Raw genomic sequence first — 18,160 nt, 5'->3', positions numbered from 1 at the left:
TTCCGTTTTCGATGCCAAGCTAAATGTATTTCAAACCACGGATCTGAATGTCCATTTCAAATTTTGGCGTGTGTTTCTTTAGCAGAACAGAAACGAAAATCACAAACCAATTTAAGCTACGCAGCAACGATAAGCACTCCCAAAATGTGCCAAATGGCCCAACAACAACGAGAAAGAAATTCGACCTGACAAGGAAGGACGTCAATAAACGTACAAACAAAACATTGCTTTATTATTTTGCAACAATGATTTATGTCGGTGTCGCACAATGGCCCGTGGAAAATAAAACCGCGAAAGTGTTTATTTTAAAACGGAATTATCGTCCCTACGGAACGAAAGCGCGTAGCAAAAAAAAAAAAAATGTCGCAACGTGTGTATATAAAACTGTCAATTGACTTCATTTTACACACGTTCTAATAATTTTATTCAGTCAAGACAGAGATTGCTTTGTATGGAGAAACATCGACAAAAACACTTCCATGACTGTCTTTTTATTTCTAAAATGTGATCGCGATAACAATTGTATGCAAACTATTCTCGTTGATTCAACAGATTATGGGAAATACACTTTTTAATGGTTTCTATAAAGTACTTGCGTCTGACCAATCATCAAATGTAAAATGAACCAACCAAGTAAATACGAAGTCATCAGTCTGTTTCTGAAAGTATTTGCGCCCCCACCCCCCACCGCCCCCAAAGTGACAATGGGGCTAATTTACATAACCCAACCCATGGCGGAGTATTCCCGCCCATGACGTGATAGATAATCTTGGCGAAGATCCAAATCCATTTTCAAATGACGACACTTGAGATACCTTTGATTGCAGAAATATGGACATCTTCCACAGGTGTGACATCGCTGCTCATTAAACTCGAGACAAAAGGTAAGCGGAGCTGCGCTGAGTTTGAAGGATGCGCAGATTTGCGTTAGATAAGTGTGACTTGTTCGTGCGAGTTTGTTGGAGGAAGTTTGTGTTCGGTGATATGCCCGTGTGCCACATACACACAGCGTAGTTTATGAATGTACTACAATTATTGATTTTCGGGGTGTTTTGAGAGTATCTCACAGATGTGTTGAAATTGAAAGAAAAATGCCTATTATACCCCTTTTGAAAATACATGATAAAGTGTTGTCCACATCTGCAGTTCAAATGTTTGGCCGCAGCCGTTTGGGACCTTAGTGGTAATGGACCCGTCCGATAGTACCGGTCCCAGTGACGAGGATGTCGGGCTGTCCGTTCCTCCATATCTCCCTGACAATGCGCTCCCTCTCCTCCAGACGTCGGGCCTTTTCCAGCTCTTCGACCGAGGCGAAGACGTCGACGCTCTTCAGCGTGCCGTCGGACTGCCTGCTTCGGTCGTCCGTCTGGACCAGAGTCATTTTATGGCTCCCTTCCACTTCCTCTTCCTCCGCTATGCTCTCATCCTCCTCCGCCTCCTCCTCTTCCTCGCTGGACTCCTTAAGCTGCCTCCTCTCGGGGGACGGAGCAGGCCTGGCGACGCGGCGGCGTGACCTGCAGGTGATGCCGGCCACCAGGAGGCAAAGTGCCATGAGCAGGCCGAAACAAACGCCCATCATGAAATAGAGGGCGAAGCTCTCCGGGTTGGCTGGATGGACAAACATAATGAATAACCATCTTTTTTTTTTTTTCAGCATCTGTGTGTTGCCGGAGTCAACCGAATCAGCCACAGGCCTTCAGAATCAGCTCGATTGAACTGTTTGATAACAAAATTGATTTTCTTTAGTATCGCTATTGATGGTTTCTAAAATGTTTTGGTTGTTTTTTTTTTGTCTCGTGTTCCGTTTTCATGTGCTGTCATACTCATGAGTTTTTTTCCATTTCCACCTGTTCTCATCAGCCCGGTCTCGTGTGTCAACCAATCAGCTGGCTCAACCACTTTTCCAGGTGTGGCTTATTTTCTGTCAGTCTGTGTCGGTTTGTCGTTCCTCCATGTTGGTGTCGCTGGTCATGTCACCGTTGTCACTTCATTGTTCCTGTAGTGGTGTTTTGGTTTCCTTTTTGTTTGGTTAGAATGTATCAGTTATTTTTAATGACAACGTTCCTTGTAGTCCCCCGCCCCCTTTTTTTAAACTCCCTGCTTCCCTGTACTTGGATCCTCCAGCCTTTTCACATGAAAACCCTCAACTTGGACACCATCTCAGGTCATGCCGACACTTTCACAGTCATTGCTGGATTTATTTGTTTCACAGGCTAGAGTACAGTCGTGAATAGAGTAGCTTTCGGTTTCAAAAAGGCCGTCGCCAGCCTGCATCGTGGGGATCCGTGTGGAACATTATTTGACGTTACCTTTTATGTGCGCGTATGTTGCCATGCTGTTGCTGAGCAGCTCCATGTCTTTCCTAATAGGCTCCATTCTCATTTAACAGCTGCTTGAAGTTTCTAGCATCTCCACGATCTTTGCTTTTTATTAGGCGCTGAACTCCGGGAACCCTGTGCTCCTGTCGGATAAAATCACATGCAAAGAGTTAGACGCTCATTCTCTTTGAAAAACTTTTAAACCGGGGGCGTAGACATTCTGGCCAGCACTGGGGACCAAAAACATTGTGTTTATCTTCGGCCTCGAGCAGCGACATGGGGCTTAACTAATGAGGGATGTTTATATTTTTGACATCACCGCCCGGGGGGACTCATTTCCATTTTCCGGTGTCAAACAGCTACGCTTTGGCTCTTGTTTCACACAGTAACGGTGACGGCTAGCCCAATGTTTTTAATATATATATCTCCAAAAACAGTGGTTAGGGATTTTAGCTGCTGTCTGAGACTTTTTCCCAGCGACCACTTTTTGCCCCAAATGGGGGGGGAATTATGTAAATAGCACCATCACTCAACGGTCCCACGGTTCCAGTTAAGTTTAATGTAAACACGAGGGCTGGTTTCCCAGCCCCTCACAATGCCCACATCATTAAAATAACAGAGTACATGGGAGCCAAAACGTTTTCCCTCTTGGGTTTTCTTGCTACGGAGAACAAAATTCGACCCTTGTTCCAGTTGCTGCCATCAGCTAGCTTGACTCACTCACCCACCCTGATCTTTATCCTCATGATTCTTGGCAGACCCCCACAAAACCTTTCCCTGATTATAGTGTTCTGGCATTATCACAATAATTGTTGGTCAACAACGTTCTTGAAACCTTCATTTAACCCAATACCCTAATTCATGGTTACAAAGTGTTTTTTAGATAACTTTAAAGGTGGGCAAAGCTAAGCTAGCATCCTGTCTTGTGTTCTGTTGTCCAGATACTGCCCCCCCCCCAATTATCCAACTCTGAACTTTTTCAACTTGCTTTTAAAATAATTACAGGTTGCTGCATGTCAAATATAAAGCCCCCAATGTAAAACGCATTTTTTTGTTGTTCCCTCAACAAGTGTATTTTTATGCCGAGTGGCACAAACAGGCAGTTAGCGGTTGCCCGAGCAGGAAGCGCTTGACACAAATACCAGACGGAGACAAATGTCCATTTTTACACAATGTTGGGCAGACAAATGAAACAGCCAGCGATTCCAGGCTAGCCCACTAGCGTCATGTTAACCTCCGCGCTCTGAGAAAGGGCAGCTGTAGCTGTTTATGTGACCCCATAAAACAACCCTCCCACATTTCCTGCCCGGATAATCCCATTTAAGATGAAAGCAGGAGGCCCTGACAACAAGTCTCGGTACTTTACGGCAATCCATCTTGTTGTTTTCAACAACAGACTAGAGGGGCAGCAGTATTAATAAAAACACACGTGGGAAATTACTTGAATGTTGAGCGCGTTTGGTTTCAAGTTGCCTTTACAAGAAATCAATGAGGAACCGTAAGACTGCTTTGCGAGGAACCTGTTGGTTGTTAATTGCCTAAAACAGGGTCTCTTATTTGATCCAGTCCTCCAGGCAATTTGAAAACCAAATAAAACCTCAGAGGAACTGTAATAAAAGACCCCAAGCCCCGCAAATGCTAATGAATAAATTCAGTCAAAATATGTGGACAAGCACTACAGAAAATGAATACATGGATCATTCTTTTTCTTTATATAATTTTTTTTTCCCCCATAAATTTAGGCAGCGTGACTTTTACTTCAGTTACAATAGTTGAATCGGTAATTCGGCTTAAGTCCAGAGTTTGTTTGCCGCCCCTGGAAATCACCTTTAAAAAGCTTCAGCAGATCACTCACCGTAGTTCCTGATAAGCATCGGTGCTCTGCGATTAAATGTCCACTGCAGATGTACAAGTCCACATGTGCAAAGAGTGACATGTCATTGTTCCCCCGCAGGAAAGCAGTGAGATGACACCAGCCGCCACAAAAGAGATGATATCGCTGCTCCAAGAGTTCTAACATCCACTCCCACTCATCTTCAGTGGGAGGACACCTAGTCAATTCCACTCCTGATGAAACTCAAGTCCTTCCTTCTAAGCCCTCGTGTAGTTCCCTGCAGGTACGAACGCACACAAAGCCACTCCGCTTGCTTCCAAGTTGCTGGCCCGTTGCTGATCAGAATGAGGTGATGTGTGCGCTCACCGCTCGTTGCAAAACACACCACCCGTCTGTTCACTGGAGAGCCAGGAGGGTGGAACAGGAAATAGCTTGTCGACTGTTTTGGGCACCGGGCCCCGCTGCTGACGCTTGCCGGGGGGGGGGGGGGGGGGGGGGATCATGGATTAATTGAGCTCTTTGTATTTTAATCGAGGAAGGGAGAGAAAAAAAGCTGTGCTGTCCCAGGATGTATTATCCAAGCCTGGAGTAGCTCAGACGAGCAGGTGGTGCTTGTTGATTAAATGTGGGAGATGATTTAGAACATGTACTCCAGAAGGGATCCTAATTACAGCCCCGAAATGGAATCGTTTTCAACTTTACTTAATGCTGCATCACACTTTTTGTACTTTTTTTGATTCAAACATTCTGTGTGGGAGTGTCTGGCTGTGAGCCGTGGTCTACAGCAGCTCCTGTAAGAGAGTGCAATCAGCCCCCGTCAGGGACTTGCCCCCCTCCCGGGTCCCACACCCAGTACGACTCTCGCTGGTGCCTCACGAGGTTCACCCCCCCAAGTGAGGGCACAACAAGCACACTGTAAAAATCTAAAAAAGAAAAAAAATTAAATTAAGCAGCAGCAGTGTAGTAGTAGCAGCATACTGGACAGTCTGGAGACTCTTTAACAGCAGCCTGACAATCCATTTTTAGCTGGACATTGTATTGGATCTCATTTGATTTTTTTTTTTGTTTTTGTTTTTGTGGTGAGTGTTTTTGTGGAAGAGTATGAGGAGATTCAGGGATTGTTTACGTGATTGAGCCTGTGTCAAGTTCTATTCTGAGTTGAGCAACGCGGTTGATGTGGTTCGGCATCAACCGTAAGCTTTCATTATGTGGCCTTTTTGTCATTTGCACAATCTCAAGGTTAGTTTGAAAGTAAACAGCCAGAAGGAAGGTGTGGGGGGGGGGGGGAGATGTATGTAAGTAGAAGCACACACATTTTTTGGACGCATAATGCCCTCGATTTAAGTTTTGAAATGACATCTTTCGAGCCGGGGGTTGATGTGTCCCAGCTGCATCTGTGTTTTGTCAGGGCCTGCCCTCTTCCTGACACCCGGCAGGAATAACATCACCCTTCTTGCAAATTCCTCAAATTCCCATTCATACTTGGGTATTGGGAGGACGTTGCGACCAGCAGTTTCCAAGGGAAACACTCTCTTCCTTTCACCGGGCTGCTACCGCTCCTTTTCCATGGGGCCCATCTCGCGAATTGGATGCAGCTGGAGTGACTGACAAGTCAACTATGCACTCAGCTGGAATGTCAGTGAAAATTCCAAGCTGTAGAAACCCAACTGCTTATTTGTTTTTTTTTTTTTTGTCGCGCACCAGAGTGGCAACCACCGTGACGAATGTTTTCCTTGGTGTGCGGGCGCTCGCCAAACGATTTCGCGGACAGACGGGCTCTGTGGCGCACGCCGGCAAACGCTTAATGTCCGTGAGCGAGAGCAAAATGGTGGACACGCCCATCCTCTCTCCTCATTGTAATATTTCCACTTTGGATTCACAAAGGGCTTTTGTGACGTCATAAGAAAAACTTTCCTACTTCATTTACATTTTAACCATATGGTACATTCAAACTATTCATGGGTCTGGATGATTAATTATTAAAAACAACATAAAATGGATATAAAAAGTCTACACAGCAGACACGATTTAAAGTGTCTCTGATTAACCCTCCACAGATGTTCTTGTAGGCTTTCTAAGAGAAGTTTTGTATTAACAATGCACTGTTCGTAATTCTTTCCACTTCCTTCGTAGCGCCTATTCGCCATTATGCTTCACTGTAGGTCTGGTGAGCTTCAAGAAGAGCCTACTAGAACATCCGAACTTTAGTTAGGCACTTAAAATGTTGGCAGATGTGTGCTGGCTCCCTTTGAACATGAGTTGGAATGTGATTGGCCAGTTCGAAACATGACCACATTCCAGTTATTAAAGGGTGTGCACACATGTGCAACCACATCGTCACAGTTGTTGATTTTTACTTTCCCTTTCCAAATGATATATTTTTTTTTCAATTGACTTGTACAGGTAATCGGTCACATGTTACAAAAATCTGGCAAGGGTACACTTCATATCGGGTGTACCACATATATTAAAATAATTTCAAGGAGTGTTATTTTGAAATATTTTTTACGAGAGTTTTAAACTCAGCTGTAATGGGTCAATTTGACCACACAATCTAACGGGAGGGCTAAACATCCAATTATTAACTGACATACGCATTGAAGCACATCTGTCAGACTTTAAAGAGCTAATTAAAAAAAAAATCCATCATTCACGATCAGTAAGGCTTTATTTTCAGTCATGATAGGTAAAGCCACAACATCAGAAAAACAAAACACTACAACAGCTCCATGTCGTTGGGACGGAGTTCAATTAATTTGTCTTCTTGCCGTACTCCTTCCTGCCGCCTCCTTCTTTGGCAAAATTGCGGACACGGTGGATCTTCGCCAACTGACCCTGTATAGTCTTCATGATGTCCATGTGGTCAGGGATATGAACATAGCGGATGTTTCTACCGGTGATGAAGAGATCCTGCAGCTTCGTGAGGCGCCCCTTGGGGTCACGATAGAGCACCTCCTCCAAGCGTACGTTCATGAACGCATCCACGTTGATCACCCGGCCCCGTGCTGTGCTCTCGTTCCTCAGGTCCACTGTGGTCACCTCGCCCCGCAGGCCCTGCAGGAGCACCACCATGCTGTTCTCCGCGATGGTGCGCTCCCGAATGGAGCTGAAACTCTCCGCTTGGCTTGACAGCGGGGCCTCAGTGCTCTCTGACTCCATGACCGCCTGCAAGAAGGTTCGAGGTTTGATAAGTTCTATGATTTAGCACCAGTGGGACGCGTAAACACTTCTTGAACCAAACAGCACGAGAATAGCCAGATCAACTTCCCTGGACATAGTGATTAGCTGTCGAGCATCCACTACTGGGCTTTACACTGACAGAAGCTCTCATCTCATTACCATCCTAAATTGTAATGTTGGCTGGATTAAACACCTGTTAGGAATTTTGCCGTTCAGCTCATCATTCGAGAACAGCAAGTTCTGCAAAAAGTACTGAGACGTTTAAAATTTTAGCTTGTGCATTCAAAAATTTAGGTGAGGTCAAGGGAATTAATGTATTGAGTACACTGGGAAGTAAATAAATATTTATGTGCCGTACAGTTTTAATTGATTTATTTAAATACATTATAACACATATTTTTCCTATATTTAAACGAAATGTTAATGTTCAAACTGGACATAATGTCACAGTGGCTTGCAATAAATACACTTTTTAGGACGAAAATCTCGGTCGCGTTTTTTGGCCTTCTGGTTATTGTATTTTATTGTTGATCATATGATGGCTGTAATGGAAAGCTTCGTAGATTTTTAGTTGTTACTTGGTTTAAAAAGTTCGAGAAACGCCGCAAAAAAAAACGTTTTTCTGCACGGTTTTTCGGTGATTGAAATCATGCAACGAAAAGGTCAACAAAGAAATGACTATTTTGTCGATCGATGTATGTTCAATATGGAAGATTTACCTTCGGTTTTAATCCATTTGAAAAATACCAACGCCTTCGCGGGAGAATGCAAAACACTTCCGGATACAGAAGACGTAACGTGATGACGTTTGATACTTTTGTTCAGACGAGACAACACTGCCCCCTGCAGGCTACTAGCAGAATCTCGGTGGATCGGTGTTTAAAATAAACAATATTGCGTATTTATTAATTTTCCAAAGGAAGTAATAAAAAAAACAATAATCCACAATCAATATTTTATTATTTAAAAAGAATAGTGTGGACTGCAATAAATTAGAACTTTCTTTAAATAATTTATGTAATCATGTGTTTAGCTGGGATACACTCCAGTGAAGTGTGGTTTGATGCCACAATTAACATGTTACAAGGGTCCAAGGTCATCCATCATAGCCAGCAGATCATCTCCCTTATTGCTATTCACATTATTTGATGTCTCCTCTTGTTCAACAAAAAGTTTGGCGATTTGAGCCAGCTGAGTTGTGGAATGTTCATCCTGGAAAAAAAAAAAAAAAAAAAATCAATCATGTGGCAGTTCGAGAAACCCGCGAAGGATATCCATATTTACCTTCAGGGCTTGTATATTTATCACTTCAAATGACTCATCGGCTCCACCTGAAGCTCCCCTATTCAATAAAATAAAATACAAAATATGATGGATAAATGACGCTACCTCTGTGGGGTTTGCATGTTCTCCCTGTGCCTGCGTGGGTTTTCTCCGGGTACTCCGGTTTCCTCCCACATTCCAAAAAATATGCATGGCAGGCAAATAGAATGCTCAAAATTGTCCCTGGGTGTGGTTGTGAGCATGTATGTTGTGTGATTGGCTGGCAACCATTTCCGGGTGTACCCCGCCAACTGCCCGAAAACAGCTGGGATAGGCTCCGGCACACCCGCGACCCTCGTGAGGATAAGCGGATTAGAAAATGGATGGATGGATAAATGACAGAAATAAAATGCATACCCTTCCTCCTCTTCTTGGGCTGAGGCAAGCAAGTTGATCTGAAAGCCAGTTTCACAACCGGACGCGTTCTCAATCTCAACGGTGCCCATCAGACAGGCCAGCAAATTGAGCTCTTCTTTCGCCAATGGGTTGGGAGAAGCATCCATCTGTGGCATCATGAAGGTAAGAAAGACATTTATAGTAGAAAGACGGGTCCAAAAAAATGCTAATATTGAGCACAGGTATCAAACTCGAGTGTGTTGACTTCTTTTCAGAAGTATCCATACGATATTGATCAAGGGCGGCACATACAGGATTCTATGAATGTAATGTAATGTAGAATGACATATTCCGAGTAAAGTTTTACTGTTACAATACCTTCACTGAGGGAACTTTGGATGATTCCCCTCTGAGATTTACGTTGTACCTTTAGTTAATAAAACACAGCAAAAGAAAAAAAAAGTGTTAGCCACACATGGATTTAAAAAAAAAAAAAGACAATTAAACATGGCCAGAGGTGCACAACATGTTCACGCCCAATTTGATGACTCGGTCCCCATGCAGGCCAAATGATGCATCTTTCGTCGGGTGGCTGTAACTTCCCCCCGATGCGAAGCGCCTCTGTCGCATTTCTCGTCCCTTCCTGTCAAATATCCTACATAGACATGATGGAGGCGATGCGTTTTTGGATTAAATGGTCCAAAGGAATGTAAAGAAATTCTACAGTACAAATAATACGTTCTCACCGAATGACCCCGGGAACGTCCATTCCGTGAGGTACTGGGCCCGAGGTTGACAGGGCGAAACGCCCATTGGGATTCTGGATTTTGTTTTTGAGGAAAATGGATACCTGAATCCGTAGAGACAGTTTGTGAACGACACAGTGTTTTAATCTAATTTCTTTACAGCAATGATTTAGATTGCGAGGCACTCACGCAGATGTGCGTGTCCTGTAAGAACGTGAGCAGAGTTTGACGGAGAAGCTGGAATTCACCCGCAGTCATAGACGAGTAGATCTAGATCAGAAAGAAATCTCATGAATGTTACATACTGTCAACCGACAGCCACGGACGCAGTCGTAGTACACTATAGGGGAAATCCGCAAGTAATTGACGCCGCTCAAAAGGTTTAGAATTGCTTATAGATGCCACAAGATGCAAATGCCAACTTTTTTTTTCGAAACGAGGCTCCTCAACTCACTTCCGCATATAGCAGTTCCGTGGCACTTACTGTATAAACTCGATGTCACAAAATGGTGGCAAAGCTCGACATTTTCTGCAAATGAAACTTACAAGACTACATTGTAGACTATATTTCTATACGTTCATGCTTTTTGTGTGTGTTCAAAAAGCCGTTATTTGAAGGTTTACAGCTATCACGATGTCACAAAATGGTGGCAAAGCTCGACATTTTCCGGAAATGAAACTTACAAGACAACATTGTAGACTATATTTCTATATGTTCATGCTTTTTGTGTGTGTTCAAAAAGCCATTATTTGAAAAGTTTACAGCTATCGTAACATCTATGCTAAATTTCCTGAGGCAATCTTTCAAATTGTATATATTAGCATTAAGCTAGTGGTCTTCCGTTACCCAAAATTAAATGGTTTGGTCGAACGTTTGGCTGTTTACGTTTGATTCCTCGAAGTTTAATGTGTCACTTTCACAGTAAACGCTAACAGGGAGCTTGAAGCAAGCACACTTCACCTCTTTTTAGAAAAGTTCAAGTGAAAACAAGCATTAAGAAATACCTTCAAAATTGTGTTTTAATCAGTCTGGATGTGTTTTGATAAGAATAAATTTGTTTTGTCCTCTCTGTCGCAGATTTTCAACTATTCCAGCCGGCAGCAAATGGGTCTCGAATATTTTCTGGATTGACTGGATCAGGTCTACCTCGATGATCTTTCTGTGAGTCTCGTCCACTTTGTTGAGAACTGCCGGGGTGTCTTTCACAAATCCCCTGATGGTGTCGATGTGATTGTACGAGATGAGCAGCAAGTCCTTCGGGCGTGGACAGAGGAAGACTTGATACTTGAAGGCCATGAGCATCAGCTCGTAGAGCTGTTTGAAAATAGACCAAACGTATGTTTATCCTGGGAAGTGTGCATTTCTTTCCCCATTCTACTTGTTGTTCATTTGTGTTCATGGTCGGTTTTCATCGCCCCTGTCAAAGATGAATTTCTTTGAAGAGCGTGTTCATGATTGTCATCTCGCCTTGGTGTTCCGTTACCTTCTCCATGCTGACCGCATTCAACTTCATGATCGAGACGTGCGCCAAGCGAGTCAGGACGACTTTCATCGTCCTGTGTGAATACAACAGCTGAGGTTTCAGAATTTCATCCATGAAGGCTTGACTGAACATGGTCCCGACGATGTCGTTCATCACTGTCAATGGGGAGGGATGGAAACACAGAAGTTGATCATCTCTCGGTGATGGCAAAACTGAACATGGGATACTTTGCTATATTGAAGGCAGTGTGACGGAATGCACTCATACGACACCATTTTACGGACTCCTAAGCTAAAGCTAGTGAACCCCTGCTTTAGCGTATTGCCTGTACCTCTTTTTCTGTCATTTTCAGACCACACTCCTGCAGCTTTCCAAAGAAAAAGACAAAAGAAAAACAATTATACAATTAAAAAAAATTGCTAAAAACATCTCGCATACATTATAACAGCGCCAAGAGTGAAAAACTGTCAGAAGTTTTCAACCTACCCTTCTCAGACTTGTCCTCAGAAGTGCTGTGAGCGTGCAGGCGCTGGTCCAGTATGTAAAGCATCTCCCCACCAAGGTTAATAAAAACCAGGGGGAGAGTTCTCATTGACATCCTGCAAAATCAGTCTGGCTACAGACAATTCAACTACTTGAACGTCAGATCTCTTTTTAAGGACATGTTTTCTGTAGCAGGCTGCTGCTTTTTTCCCTCCACACTCTTCTCTAAGCATGCCTCTGCAGAAAACCTTTAAGATGGAACAGGTGGTCAGGATGAGGATCAGCCACAGCCTCGCTCATCCTCATTGGCCGGTGTGCAATGACCACATATCCTGGCTATGACCTAATGCGATGCAATTAGGTTGAAATTTTGATTGGGGGGGGAAAGAAAATGTTGATGGCTGGTATTGTCTTATCAGTTAAGTTTAACATTGTTTATATACCAGTGCCTTTTGTCGACTGGAAGCCATATTTAGTTAACCCCACTGTCTAAAAATACATATTAACTAACCAGATCGTAGTACTAAAACTGTAATATCCCAAACATTAGTTGACATGTTTTTGTTTGGTTTTGTTTTACGTGTACGATCCTGCAGTTCTCGTTCTTGTCGATAGGGGGCAGGCAATCCTCAGTGGAGATCATTCCGTTGCGATTTGAGTGCAAGATTGGGGAAACAAAAACTGTCCTTTCAGCACAAAGCAAATCAATTGGATCACTTTCGTCTTCGGAGAAAGGCTTCTTGGAGTTTGACGAGGAAAAAAAAATTCACAGATCTCGTGTGCACTTTCCAGGGCTCGTCTCAAAAGGTTAGTCTGTCTGTTTGTTAAACAGATGAGGTTTTTAAGTATTTATTATTTGTCAACGTGTACCTACCGTTTGCTTCTGTTTTATCTGACAAAAGAAATGGCGAAAAAAGATTCCGCGTGAGTCTCCTGCTCTTCTTTGATCACGTTAGTCTCGATATGATCTTGTTCGAAGGAACAGACTTACTGGCCCCTTCATTAGGTACACCTGCCCGGTATTAAGATATAAGAACTATAAAATAGGTGTCCGGTTTTTGGCACCGTTAGAGATGTAGCTCTCTAACACTAACTGCGTCTGTCGAAGAGAAGATATTTTGTAGAGATTCGAATCAGTTTTCCACTTGGATGACTTAGTCATTAATGTTGCCGTTGCTGAAGGAAACTGCAGCAATTCTTGAGATTATTACTTACGAACTGAGCACAGTAAAAAAAATGTTTGGTAAAAATACATTATCGATTAATTTCAGTGGAAAAAATGGAAACATATCAGTCAAAGTATAAATGCAGCAAAAATAAGTTGTACATTAGATGAATTAAATTACATTGGATTTCTTCACCACGCAAACCCATTGCAAGAGAGTCAGAATCTTCTGATGGGGCATATCAGGATTATTATTTGTATTTTTTGGGGGGAAGATAGATTTGATTGATTTCTTTATTTGTATTTGAGGGCAAAATCTCATTTAACTTCAAGTGCTCACACGCACCAACGAAATGCTTTCGTGTTTCCCCTCTGTGGTGTGAAAATGTGGAGCAGACGAAATGCAAATCTTCAACGTCCAAGCATAAACCAGTCCTCGAAGAAATGCAAAAAAAAAAAAAAAATGAAGGTCTCTTGTTTATGATTGACATGCGTATTAATTATTTGAATAGCTTATTGCTAAAGCTAGTGTATATTAGGGCTAACTACTTATTGGGACCATACTGTAGCTACGGGTCAGAAAATGTACTGAATATTAGAATATTCTGTGTATGTCTTGATAGAAGTATGTAAATTCATAATGGATACAGATAAGGTGGAAGGCGAACATAAGATTAGACATCTTCCGTCTTCTTTTTGAACATGTTATGATCAGCTATTCATGATCTATGTTTGTGTTACGAGATTTATGTCATGTTTTTTTTTCCATAAATAACGAAGATAAATATTCTTGTATTGCAAATAAATGTTCCGCTGTGTTTTTTTTTTTCCCCCAACAGGTAGGAATGAACAGGCTGCACCCATGAAACGAGGATGATCGTTTAAATTACGCATCAGTGGACTCCACTCCCCAATTGTCAGAAAGCAATTCAACCTGATGGGTCCTCTCATCTCGTCCTGCCTGTGACACGATGGAGCCCACTGGGTTTACGCCTTCTCCAGACGAGTCTGACCCCTCTCCGAGCCATCAGCACCTCGAGGCCCAGCTGGACTTCTTCCACAAGCTGGGCTACTCCACGGCGCAAGTCAAAGTTGTGCTGAAGAAGTACGGCCCCGAAACAGACAGAAATCAAGTTCTCGGAGAGCTGGTTCGGATGAAAGCTGACCCGAGTTTCTGGCAGGAGCCCCTCACCACCTTGTCGATACCGTTGACCCAAGATACCATCCCGTCCACGGAGTCCACCGGGACGTCACCGCTTGGTTCTCCAACCAGAAAGGACGGCGGCGATGATAAAGACGCTCTGAGGCCCATTGTCATCGATGGGAGTAACGTAGCCATGAGGTGAGAACTTAATTGTTATTGGCAAATTGTCAAGCGTGATTCCGAAATGTGAAATAAAGCAAATATGATCTTAACCCTTTGAGGGACAGCGGTGACTACAGTGGACAGTTTATCGTGTTGTCAGGTTACAGGGTGCGTGAAAGGGTTCATTTAGCTTCTGTCAAGTGGCACTTTAGTGCTTTGCAATTCCCTTTATATGGTTCATTGGCTATTGTTACCACTTGGAGAAATTGACTTATGAAAACATTGAAAAATGAAACGACTTATGCCACATCCACACTGAGTTTCCGCTTCACAATGCAATGTTTCTCATTTGTGGAGGTGATACGGCTCCCTCAGACACCTCTTCGACTTCCCCACGAAACCTCGTGTTGACTCTTTTCACACTCATTCACGCAAACGTCCTTGACTCAAAGTTCATCGGCAAGCAAGTATGGAGTTCAAGCAAAAACAAAAAAAAAAAGGCTTTCGGTGCACTTGAATCCAATTCCGAATGATTGTCGTTGTCGTGAAGAAGACAACAAATGGAAAAGGTGTTTTTATGCCTGATTTGAAAGCGACAATGAATTGTGTTTTCTACATGCGCTCACTCACATGCCAACCTATTTGTGGTCGTGTGTGTGTGTGTGTGTGTGTGTGTGTGTGTGCGTGTGTGTGTGTGTAACCGACTGTGTTCTAGAGTAGGATCGTAAACAAAACACTGATTGATTCTAAAAGACTCACTGGTGAATTCAAATTCATTTTTTTTCTCCATTTTTAAAAAATTACATTCTACTGTTTACTAACCCCAAAAAAAAAGAAGCGCTGAAACAATAACCCTTTGGCTAATAGCATTAACGCTTTCCTGCACCCTGTAACCTGATAACACGATAAGCTGTCCACTGTAGTGACCGCTGCCCCTGAAAGGGTTTATAAAAACTTTTTAATCCTCCACCATGGAAAAAGATATACTCCTCGTGCTTGTAAGGGTCGTAACGAAGAGGTGAGTTCATCTCACCATGTGTACCGTGCTAACTCGTGATCATAAAATAATACCGTGATGAGCGGTTACACAACGCTGCCATCTCTCGCCTTATGCAATCTTGAAAGCCAGAGTCTCGACTTCCACAAAGTCATTTAAAGTTCTCCAATGTTTTGCATATACAGCGCCTGAGGAATGACGACCGAGTACACGCTTGCCCTTTATTTTACCCATTATGTGGCTTTGCATGCATGGGTGTGTGTCAGGCATGTCTGTGCAGGTAAGAGAGTCGAAGCTTGAATATGCAAATCAGCGCAGAGATTTCTCAGGAACCAGCCGGACTGCATTCTATTGTCTGGCCAAATAAGTACTTGGCTTGCTTTTGTGCTGACATTTTCAAAAAAAAAAAAAAAAAAGTGTGATCCAGAACTGTTACCTGTAGTTATCATACCAGACATCTGAAATGATCTTGGGCACAACCCAAATACGTTGGTGCCTTGAGATACTACTTTAAATAGTTTCGTTACCATGGTTGAGACTCGGTGCAAATGGATCTCAACAGTCAACAAATCCCAATTTTTTTTTTCCCAAGCTAACAAATTGAACTTGTAATCTTACATTATGCGTCAATAATTATGCCCAATGAACCTACAACCGCTGCTTTTTGTTGGCGTAAAAAGGAGGATTACAGGATATGACAAAAAAAAAAAATGCTATCGGTGATCCAGTGGTTAGCACGTCGACCTCACAGTGCAAAGGTTCAATTCCCGCTTCGGCCTCCCTGTGTGGAGTTTGCATGTTCTCCCCGGGCCGGCGTGGATTTTCTCCGGGTACTCCGGTTTCCTCCCACATTCCAAAAACATGCACGGCAGGCTGATTGAACACTCTACAATTTAGAGTCTAAATTGTCCCGCGGTGTGAGTGTGAGCGCGGATGGTTGTTCGTCTCTGTGTGCCCTGCGATTGGCTGGTAACCGGTTCAGGGTGTCCCCCGCCTACTGCCCCAAGATGGCTGGGATAGGCTCCAGTACCCCCCGCGACCCTTGCGAGGATAAAGCAGATTGGAAAATGGATGGAAAAATTTGTCTATGTTGGAATAGTGCTTCCTGTTGCGTTCTTCTTATTTCACATTTACACCTGCTGTGTGCCCCCCATCTAGTGGTGGAAAGTGCAATTACATCCGATACAAACAAGCGTCAGACCGAAATAGTAATAAAACTGGAATATCCCAAACTGCGAAATAAACCCGTAGCCCGCGATAGAGGTGGGCTTTATTCTACTTAACTACGTTTAGAATTTCTTTTGTACCTGTATATGAAAAAGCAAATCGTGGGGAGTCTGACACAGAAAGGCAGCACACCCAATGACTGCAACCGGTAGCCTCCGAAATATCTTTGTGTGTGTGTGTGCGTGTGTGTGTGTGTGTGTGTGTGTGTGTGTGTGTGTGTGTGTGTGTGTGTGTGTGTGTGTGATTTTAATCTCTTCCCATGTGAAATTTCGAGCACAAAAATCAGAAATGGGTTGCGCGCTGCAATTTTTATGAAGGTGTGGCATGCCTGACCTTCATTCTGAACAAACTGAATTGTTGTTTTTTTTTTTTTTTTTTTTTTTTTTTTTCTAATCAGCCATGGGAACAAGGAAGTGTTCTCTTGTATGGGGATCCAGTTGGCAGTCGATTTTTTCTTGGAGCGAGGCCACACAGCTGTCACCGTGTTTGTTCCCTCCTGGAGGAAAGAGCAGCCAAGACCCGATGTTCCAATTTCAGGTAAGACGATGGGAGATCGTTTTGATTTATTGCTGCTTGTTTTTTAACCTTGTTTGGAGTAAACCCAAGATTTCATCACAGTGGAACAAACCACCTCTCCTATGCTGGCAGCTGTATCGAGGTGCATATTGAATCGTCCATTATGAAGAGATATACTGTATCTTTGAAGCCAATGTCAAGCAGTAAAAAAAGTGGCCCTTTAATGCAGTTGTCGTTTCCATTTCGATATTAATCCAAATACATGTTTATTACTTTTCCCCGTCTTTTCTTTTTTTTTTTCTCATGATTTATAAAGGAGTGAAGAGAAGCAGAACCTTGGCAGGGTGTTTTATTGCGAACGCGTGGTAATTGTTAGTTGTGCCCTGTTGTCGAATTATTGTTGGCACACGCATATATGTTACAAAACATGAGATGCATTGTTCTGCATCTGTTGTTTAATTGGAACAACATTGTTGCTTCCCCCGTAAGTGACTCTTGGTTTTCTGAAGATGTGAAATTAAAATATGCCGTCAAATAAAATTTCGATGAGAAAAAAAGAAAAAAAAATGGAATATTGTGAAAGTTACGCCACCAGAGAGGGTCACTTCTGCTTAGATTCTTCTTTCGTCTGACAAAAGTAGACAACAGCAAGCCCGAAACTAAACAGTTGTCACTGTTTGGAATAAATGTAAATCACGATTGACCACAACTGAATGATCAGGTTTGACCCAAAAAAATCTGATTGTGTAACGAGAGCGTTATTGGTGCTTGAAAGGCTTAAAAGTGAATGTTGAACTCGCGCAACGTTTGCTGTGCAGATCAGAAAATCCTTGCCGATCTGGAGAGGAAGAAGTACCTGACGTTCACGCCGTCGCGCCGCGTGGGGCACAAGCGGGTGGTCTGCAACGACGACAAGTTCATCGTCCAGCTGGCCTTCGACACGGGCGGCGTCATCGTGTCCAACGACGTCTACCGCGACCTGCAAGTCGACAAGCCCGAGTGGAAAAGTTGCATCGAGGAGAGGCTGCTTATGTACTCCTTTGTGAATGACAAGTGAGTTCTTCGTATCATTCAAGTCAGTGGGGGGGAAAAAAAAAAAAACACTCCACATATATTTCATTAGGTACACTTCGAGGTTCAGGATTTGCATGTTTTTCTTTGTGTGTGTGTGTGTGTGTGTGTGTGTGTGTGTGTGTGTGTGTGTGTGTGTGTGTGTGTGTGTGTGTGTGTGTGTGTGTGTGTGTG

The 18,160-nt window shown here is 43.1% G+C and overlaps 4 protein-coding genes across 11 annotated transcripts in view; 1 reads left to right on the top strand and 3 right to left on the bottom strand.

Moving 5' to 3' along the window:
• Positions 1-405: 405 nt before the first annotated feature.
• Positions 406-4,574, bottom strand: eva1bb (eva-1 homolog Bb (C. elegans)). 2 transcript variants are annotated; one of them, XM_019883244.1, is made up of 4 exons: positions 4,174-4,574; positions 2,310-2,461; positions 1,166-1,608; positions 406-1,128 (listed from the first exon to the last, which is right to left on the bottom strand). In XM_019883244.1, exons 2-3 carry the CDS (start codon positions 2,380-2,382, stop codon positions 1,178-1,180), a joined length of 504 nt encoding a protein of 167 aa, XP_019738803.1. In that variant the 5' UTR covers positions 2,383-2,461; positions 4,174-4,574; the 3' UTR covers positions 406-1,128; positions 1,166-1,177. The 2 variants fall into 2 exon arrangements, with proteins under 2 accessions (XP_019738803.1, XP_019738802.1); XM_019883243.1 differs by having other exon boundaries at positions 406-1,608.
• A 2,234-nt stretch (positions 4,575-6,808) lies between these two features.
• On the bottom strand, positions 6,809-8,150 carry lsm10 (LSM10, U7 small nuclear RNA associated). Its single transcript, XM_019883245.1, has 2 exons — positions 8,052-8,150; positions 6,809-7,317 (listed from the first exon to the last, which is right to left on the bottom strand). The coding sequence occupies exon 2, from the start codon at positions 7,309-7,311 to the stop codon at positions 6,904-6,906; it is 408 nt and encodes a 135-aa protein (XP_019738804.1). The 5' UTR covers positions 7,312-7,317; positions 8,052-8,150; the 3' UTR covers positions 6,809-6,903.
• Positions 8,151-8,275: 125 nt separating this feature from the next.
• Positions 8,276-12,239, bottom strand: oscp1a (organic solute carrier partner 1a). Of its 3 annotated transcripts, XM_019883240.1 has the most exons (11): positions 11,708-12,239; positions 11,553-11,588; positions 11,222-11,376; positions 10,885-11,052; positions 9,927-10,007; positions 9,738-9,841; positions 9,518-9,646; positions 9,370-9,418; positions 9,013-9,158; positions 8,617-8,674; positions 8,276-8,544 (listed from the first exon to the last, which is right to left on the bottom strand). In XM_019883240.1, exons 1-11 carry the CDS (start codon positions 11,817-11,819, stop codon positions 8,413-8,415), a joined length of 1,170 nt encoding a protein of 389 aa, XP_019738799.1. In that variant the 5' UTR covers positions 11,820-12,239; the 3' UTR covers positions 8,276-8,412. The 3 variants fall into 3 exon arrangements, with proteins under 3 accessions (XP_019738799.1, XP_019738801.1, XP_019738800.1); XM_019883242.1 differs by lacking the exon at positions 10,885-11,052; XM_019883241.1 differs by lacking the exon at positions 11,553-11,588.
• zc3h12ab (zinc finger CCCH-type containing 12Ab) overlaps positions 9,097-18,160 on the top strand; it is a 13,477-nt gene continuing 4,413 nt past the window's right edge. Inside the window, exons 1-5 of one of the 5 annotated variants that reach the window (XM_019883235.1) lie at positions 9,097-9,174; positions 10,816-10,899; positions 13,709-14,211; positions 16,797-16,936; positions 17,734-17,968. In XM_019883235.1, coding sequence (XP_019738794.1) covers positions 13,841-14,211; positions 16,797-16,936; positions 17,734-17,968 — 746 coding nt within the window. In that variant the 5' untranslated portion in view covers positions 9,097-9,174; positions 10,816-10,899; positions 13,709-13,840. Of the gene's footprint in view, positions 9,175-10,815; positions 10,900-12,358; positions 12,516-13,708; positions 14,212-16,796; positions 16,937-17,733; positions 17,969-18,160 lie in introns of those variants that run through there. The other 4 variants (XM_019883239.1, XM_019883238.1, XM_019883236.1 and 1 more) reach the window with 4 other exon arrangements.

The sequence above is a fragment of the Hippocampus comes genome, unplaced genomic scaffold (assembly GCF_001891065.2).
Source record: "Hippocampus comes isolate QL1 unplaced genomic scaffold, H_comes_QL1_v1.1 scaffold87, whole genome shotgun sequence".
NCBI lineage: Eukaryota > Metazoa > Chordata > Actinopteri > Syngnathiformes > Syngnathidae > Hippocampus > Hippocampus comes.
This window is presented reverse-complemented; position numbering and strand designations above follow the sequence as displayed.

Excerpts from the sequence above, each read along its gene's own strand:
- eva1bb (XM_019883243.1), bottom strand. The coding sequence starts at position 2,382 with ATGAGAATGGAGCCTATTAGGAAAGACATGGAGCTGCTCAGCAACAGC. Across the intron at positions 1,609-2,309 it reads AACATACGCGCACATAAAAG|CCAACCCGGAGAGCTTCGCC; the intron begins GTAACGTCAAAT and ends TTGTCCATCCAG.
- lsm10 (XM_019883245.1), bottom strand. The coding sequence starts at position 7,311 with ATGGAGTCAGAGAGCACTGAGGCCCCGCTGTCAAGCCAAGCGGAGAGT.
- oscp1a (XM_019883240.1), bottom strand. The coding sequence starts at position 11,819 with ATGTCAATGAGAACTCTCCCCCTGGTTTTTATTAACCTTGGTGGGGAG. Across the intron at positions 9,419-9,517 it reads ATCAAATTGGGCGTGAACAT|GTACAACGTAAATCTCAGAG; the intron begins GTTGTGCACCTC and ends TATTAACTAAAG. Across the intron at positions 8,545-8,616 it reads TAAATATACAAGCCCTGAAG|GATGAACATTCCACAACTCA; the intron begins GTAAATATGGAT and ends TTTTTTTTCCAG.